This window comes from Oncorhynchus gorbuscha, linkage group LG06, assembly GCF_021184085.1.
Source record: "Oncorhynchus gorbuscha isolate QuinsamMale2020 ecotype Even-year linkage group LG06, OgorEven_v1.0, whole genome shotgun sequence".
Lineage (NCBI taxonomy): Eukaryota > Metazoa > Chordata > Actinopteri > Salmoniformes > Salmonidae > Oncorhynchus > Oncorhynchus gorbuscha.
The window spans coordinates 47,676,234-47,683,703 of NC_060178.1; the positions used below are offsets into that span (position 1 = coordinate 47,676,234).

Consider the following 7,470-nt stretch of genomic DNA (forward strand, 5'->3'; position numbering starts at 1 on the left):
GCCTCATTGAAAACCCAAAGCCTCCATGACCTACATTATAATCTCTCTCTCTCGCTCTCTCTCCTTTTCACACACGCGCGCACTCACACACACATATTCTCGCAGACACACTTCACACACACGTAGGTAAACACACAATTGCAGGCTCATACACACACGCTCAGTGTGGATCAGGCAGATGGGCTTTGAGCTTGCTGAATGCAAAGGTTGAATGCAATTCACATTTTATTATTATTTGATTTATTATTATTATTTCATTCATTTACCTGGTCCCTTTTTCAATCTCATTCTCTCTCGGTCTCTCATTCGCTCTGTTTCTAATCACCTGGCTCTTGCTCTTGCTCTCTATCTCTCTCGCGCTCTGTATCATTTTCTCATTTTCACACAATCGCTTTCTTTCAGTGTTTCTTTTTGAATCCGCACAGGCATTCTTATGCTCCTCTGTCCGTCTCCCTCTGTTTCTCCTCACGTAGAGGCACTTAACCGATATTGGCTTAGCAGATGTGGTTGGCCATTACACAATGTAACGATCTGATGTAGAGGCCTATCAACATTTACTTCATATCCATACTGATGTTATTGCATTTTTTTCCCTCGTTCCTCAGGAGGTCCCCTGTGGCCACTCAGCCTCCCATCACCAGAGTCTGTTTGCCAGGTAAGACCACAATGCACTGCTCTCACCTGTCTGTCCATCTGTTTGCCACTGACTCACTGACTGTTGTTTGAATCAGCCTTAGTCTCAATGCCAAGACTGTTCTTCTGGTCTCTCATCTCTCCGATCTTTCTCTCTCTCTCTTTCTCCTTCTTCCCCTCTCTCTTCTCTTGATTTCTTGAGATCCTGAGACCTCACCCCCGACCCTGTCCCTCCCTGTCATCGGTTCAGATACATCCCCACCCCCAGCCTGTATTTAGTCTGGATTTATCACTGCTCTGATGGGAAGTTTCAGAAAACCTCTTACTCTCACCCAATGTCTTTATCTTCTCACTGAAAATACAACATTGTGAATCTTGCTCATCAGAAATGTACTGGACCCATTATTAGGGAGTTGAGACAATGATGTGTGCGTGATTGGGAACTCCTTACTGTGTCCTTGAGCTTAATGCTCTCAGCCTACACTACGTCACTAGCTATCAAGCTGTGTATATGGGTGATAGTGTGAGTAGCACAGGCTGCCATAACAACAAGGCCTTTTTGACGCACACACACACACACACACACACACACACACACACACACACACACACACACTTGAATGGTGAGACAAGAAAGATAGAGGAGCTCTCTGAAATGTTGATTAAACATAGCAGGATAAGTGTGAGATTTCGTTAGTGGTTAGCGTCACAATGAAGGAGTCTGGGATGCCATTGAGTCTCCTGCTACAGACAGTCATAACACAGGGAGCTTACTTTCATGCCTCTCATTCCTCTCGCTGTGTGTTATCCTAAACACTTCCAGTCATTGGACTTACAATACAAGGAATGCAAGGACAGAGGAGTCCACTTTACTGTTGGCCCGGTCGATTTACGGGGATTAATAACGTTGACTTCATCCTTCTGGTTTAACCTGTATTACAGACGTATCCCTTTTTATTGCATCTGTCTCATCTTGAAGAGGTTTGACTACTGTGCCTAGTTCCCAGAGAAAGAGGAGACAGATTGAAATAGAGAAGAGCATGTGTGTGTGTGTGTGTGTGTGTGTGTGTCCGTCCGTCCGTCCATATGAGTAGGCCTACATTTGCATTTATGTATGTGCAATGTGTAGTGCATAGGTGTTTTTGTGTGTTTAGAGTGGAGTTCTGCACTAGTGTGTTCAAGCGGGTGTGTGTATATGAGCGGGTGTTGGTGTGTTGCTGTGGGAAGGGAGGTGTTCCTGTGTGACAGTGGTGCGGTGCCCTGATTGACGTCAGCCCGCCTGCATGTGGCTTTTGTTGACTTCCTGTCAGCACAGATGGACAGACCAGCACTTCCAGTATCTGGAGAGGGAGGGCTCATCAGGTCCTGAGTGTGTGTGTGTGTAATAAACCGATTACTCTACCTATTGAGTAAATCCATCCAGAGTCGTGCGCTGTCAGTCTGATACTTGATGCGTTTTCCTATCAGTAGTGTTAGTTCAAAGTCTCCTCAGAGAGCATCATCACTAGCAGGCTGCTGGTAGTAGCACAGGAGTAATTGACTGCAGTGCTGAAGGGGTGAACATTGTGATTGGAGATGTTTTACCTTCATTGAGCTCATTGTGAATGGTCAGATAGAAAGACTGCGCTCGGCCAATCCTCCAATAATACATGTTTCCTCACTTGCTTAGGTCAGCTTAGGTCAGCTTAGGTCATATCTAGACACAAAGCTGGTGGATGAGACATCCACCTATTGTAGCTGAATGACTGTGTTGTCGGTTACCTTCTGCATAGCTACTCTGCATGAAGCAACCAGGAACATGACACCGCCCTCTATTCATCACTCCCCGGAGAGCGAATTATACGAGGACCTTTTACTTTTCTCCACAGGACCTATAGTACGTTATGTGTGCACAACATTTTGGGATGGGCCTCGTAAAAACATGTCATTTAATGGTATTTCAACAACAACAAAAATGATTACTTTTTCATTTGGCATGAATACAACCAGTCATGATGTTTTCGTCTTATCGTCGAACAAATCACTTCAAACATGTAGGCTACCTGCGAATAATTGCCATCATCCACCGAATAATTGCCATCATCCACCGAATAATTGCCATCATCCACCGAATAATTGCCATCATCCAAAAAGTGCACTGTGCACTCGAGTCATTAGATGAAAGAAGTTATTCAATTCATTCACTTGTCTTGCTGACAAAATTACCTTTTTTGCAGAAAGAAAAATTGGGACACATGAAAAGGGTCTGAAATACAGGACTGTCCCAGGATGAGCAGACACAAAAACAAAATGTAAACCATGAAACAGAGACAGGGTGTTAGTTTCATTTGGAATAAGCTTTTATCTTGATATTTACCACTGTAGCAGCACAAATTGCATTGCATTTTAAACAAATAGGACAATTTGTTGACCCCCACTAAAGTTTGACTTTGTTACATTTAGAGGGGTTCATGTCTGACAACAACCCCCTGGGCCCCCCTTAATTTGAACTCTGACTCCATCACCTCTATCCCATTCCAGATCCTCTTTTCTCCCCATACTCTGAGGTTGAATTCCCTGTTCCACCTGTACCCCCCCCCCCCCCATCCCCTCTATGACAGTGGGTGATGTAACTCTACACCCACCCCTGGCTTTTTCTGTCTCGTCCTGGAGACAATGAGACGGAGGGAAAGAGTGATTCCTGTCCCATCCTCCCTCTGTCTGCTCCCCCTCTCTTTACGGGTCGGCGGAGGAGAGGAAACGGAGGGCAGGAAGAGGGGAGCAGATTGATCCTGTTATTGGCCTGTTGTCCCTGCCGTAAAGGAATGCGCTGGACGGACTGACATAACCCAGGAGGTGTTTTTGTGTCTGGCAGGCAGGGTGTGTGTGTGTGTGTGTGTGTGTGTGTGTGTGTGTGTGTGTGTGTGTGTGTGTGTGTGTGTGTGTGTGTGTGTGTGTGTGTGTGTGTGTGTGTGTGTGTGTGTGTGTGTGTGTGTGTGTGTGTGTGTGTGTGTGTGTGTGTGTGTGTGTGTGTGTGTGTGTGTGTGTGTGTGTGTGTGTGTGTGTGTGTGTGTGTGCTCACTCAGCGGACTGGGGGAAAAATAGGATGCAGTCAGACAAAGGGCCATTGTCTCTATGCCCACACCGCACAAACACGTAGGCGCTGGTAGAAACACACACACACACTGGTCTGCGATCTGCACACTCGCAGTTCACGCAATGTCATGGCACGAGCCGTGATAAGTGTTAGGGACAGGGCCTCATCATCTGTTCTGTTATTGTTGTGTATGTTGTACAGCACGGGACAGAATGGAAAAATCCACAAGACTGTATACTATATCTTGTACAGTAGAGAATGGAAATAACCACACACAGACTCCATAAGGTTATCAGTACCTATTGTTCTTATCACAGTGAGGACTGTTGTCATAACTTCCCACCGGCACACTAAGTGACACGCGCCATGTAGCGCACACCGCAGCGGCAGGCCATGCAGGGAATTGGAAAAACCCAAGTGCCGTTTCTCACGGTGGCCATGATGATGGACAGATCGAGGAGAGAGATCGAGGAGAGCGATTGTCACTAATCACGGATGACTATCAGAACAGGTTGGGGATGTCTGCCGGCTTCCTCGATTCCTGTGCATTTCTCACCAGAGGAATGTTGCTGTGATGGTCATGCATAACAGAGGCCTCTGTTACTCTGTCATAGTTCCTCTGCCTGTGTTGACTGGATCATGGATAGTGGAAACACAATTACAGTCAGGTCCAAAATTATTGTCACCCCTGATAAAGATGAGCAAAAATAATGCAAATACTGAGCTATATTGTATGCTCCAATATTTTATTTTTGTTAATTACATTATGAAAGAGATTTTGTTTAACGTGTAATACATATACAAAATCTATTTTTAAAAGATAGCCGTCAAAAGTATTGGCATCCCTGTGTTCTGTACTCATCCCTGTTTTCTGTACTCATCCCTGTGTTCTGTACTCATCCCTGTGTTCTGTACTCATCCCTGTGTTCTGTACTCATCCCTGTGTTCTGTACTCATCCCTGTGTTCTGTACTCATCCCTGTGTTCTGTACTCATCCCTGTGTTCTGTACTCATCCCTGTGTTCTGTACTCATCCCTGTTTTCTGTACTCATCCCTGTGTTCTGTACTCATCCCTGTGTTCTGTACTCATCCCTGTGTTCTGTACTCATCCCTGTGTTCTGTACGTTCTGTGTTCTGTACGTTCTGTGTTCTGTACGTTCTGTACTCTGTACGTTCTGTACTCTGTACTCATCCCTGTGTTCTGTACTCTGTACTCATCCCTGTGTTCTGTACTCATCCCTGTTTTCTGTACTCATCCCTGTGTTCAGCAACCTCCCTTTGCAAAGAATATGGTACTGTGCCTTTTTGAAATGTTTTCTGAGATTTGAGAAATATTGGGAGGGATCCGAGGGCATGCAGAATCTTTCCATGCATATGAACTGCCCTCTTCAATTCAAACCACAGGTTTTCAAAGTTGGTCCAGAGACTGAGATGGCCATGGCAAAATAATGATTTTGTGGTCAATTAGCCGTTTCTTTGTGGATGTTGAAGTGTGGGGTTATTGTCTTGCTGGAAAAAAATCCACTTGCTGCCAAGTTTCCGTTTCCTGGCAGAGGCAACCAGGTTTTGGGCTAAAATGACCTGGTACTTGGTGGAGTTCATGATGCTATTGACCAATGGAAGAAAAACAGCCTCTCTACCAGCATATTTTATAGGAGGTATGAGGTTCTTCTCTGCACATGCATCCTTCTTTCGACGCCAAACCCACCACGTGGCCAAAGACCTCATATTTTATAGGTGGTATGAGGTTCTTCTCTGCACCCTTCTTTCGACGCCAAACCCACCACGTGGCCAAAGACCTCATATTTTATAGGAGGTATGAGGTTCTTCTCTGCACATGCATCCTTCTTTCGACGCCAAACCCACCACGTGGCCAAAGACCTCATATTTTATAGGAGGTATGAGGTTCTTCTCTGCACATGCATCTTTCTTTCGACGCCAAACCCACCACGTGGCCAAAGACCTCATATTTTATAGGAGGTATGAGGTTCTTCTCTTGCATCCTTCTTTCGACGCCAAACCCACCACGTGGCCAAAGACCTCATATTTTATAGGAGGTATGAGGTTCTTCTCTGCACATGCATCCTTCTTCGACGCCAAACCCACCATGGCCAAAGACCTCATATTTTATAGGAGGTATGAGGTTCTTCTCTGCACATGCATCCTTCTTTCGACGCCAAACCCACCACGTGGCCAAAGACCTCATATTTTATAGGAGGTATGAGGTTCTTCTCTGCACATGCAGACGCCAAACCCACCACGTGGCCAAAGACCTCATATTTTATAGGAGGTATGAGGTTCTTCTCTGCACATGCATCCTTCTTTCGACGCCAAACCCACCACGTGGCCAAAGACCTCATATTTTTTATAGCACATGCAGGTGGCCAAAGACCTCATATTTTATAGGAGGTATGAGGTTCTTCTCTGCACATGCATCTTTCTTTCGACGCCAAACCCACCACGTGGCCAAAGACCTCATATTTTATAGGAGGTATGAGGTTCTTCTCTGCACATGCATCTTTCTTTCGACGCCAAACCCACCACGTGGCCAAAGACCTCATATTTTATAGGAGGTATGAGGTTCTTTCTGACGCCAAACCCACCACGTGGCCAAAGACCTCATATTTTATAGGAGGTATGAGGTTCTTCTCTGCACATGCATCTTTCTTTCGACGCCAAACCCACCACCAAAGACCTCATATTTTATAGGAGGTATGAGGGCCAAAGAATGAGGTTCTTCTCTGCACATGCATCTTTCTTTCGACCCAAACCCACCACGTGGCCAAAGACCTCATATTTTATAGGAGGTATGAGGTTCTTCTCTGCACATGCATCTTTCTTTCGACGCCAAACCCACCACGTGGCCAAAGACCTCATATTTTATAGGAGGTATGAGGTTCTTCTCTGCACATGCATCTTTCTTTCGACGCCAAACCCACCACGTGGCCAAAGACCTCATATTTTATAGGAGGTATGAGGTTCTTCTGCACATGCATCTTTCTTTCGACGCCAAACCCACCACGTGGCCAAAGACCTCATATTTTATAGGAGGTATGAGGTTCTTCTCTGCACATGCATCTTTCTTTCGACGCCAAACCCACCACGTGGCCAAAACCTCATATTTTATAGGAGGTATGAGGTTCTTCTCTGCACATGCATCTTTCTTTGGCCAAACCCACCACGTGGCCAAAGACCTCATATTTTATAGGAGGTATGAGGTTCTTCTCTGCACATGCATCTTTCTTTCGACGCCAAACCCACCACGTGGCCAAAGACCTCATATTTTATAGGAGGTATGAGGTTCTTCTCTGCACATGCATCTTTCTTTCGACGCCAAACCCACCACGTGGCCAAAGACCTCATATTTTATAGGAGGTATGAGGTTCTTCTCTGCACATGCATCTTTCTTTCGACGCCAAACCCACCACGTGGCCAAAGACCTCATATTTTATAGGAGGTATGAGGTTCTTCTCTGCACATGCATCTTTCTTTCGACGCCAAACCCACCACGTGGCCAAAGACCTCATATTTTATAGGAGGTATGAGGTTCTTCTCTGCACATGCATCTTTCTTTCGACGCCAAACCCACCACGTGGCCAAAGACCTCATATTTTATAGGAGGTATGAGGTTCTTCTCTGCACATGCATCCTTCTTTCGACGCCAAACCCACCACGTGGCCAAAGACCTCTATTTTCTGACACCGGTTCCAAAACCTGCCCATGCTGTTTATCAAACTCCAGACTTTTTTACATTTGTCGAT

At 45.6% G+C, this 7,470-nt stretch overlaps 1 protein-coding gene across 3 annotated transcripts in view; it reads left to right on the forward strand.

Annotated features, from left to right (window-relative positions):
• LOC124038034 (cAMP-specific 3',5'-cyclic phosphodiesterase 4B-like) overlaps positions 1 to 7,470 on the forward strand; it is a 240,049-nt gene that overhangs the window by 178,274 nt on the left and 54,305 nt on the right. For all 3 annotated transcript variants that reach the window (XM_046353406.1, XM_046353407.1, XM_046353408.1), the window contains one exon: positions 606 to 655. In XM_046353406.1, the coding sequence (XP_046209362.1) occupies positions 606 to 655 (50 nt within the window). The remainder of the gene's footprint in view (positions 1 to 605; positions 656 to 7,470) is intronic.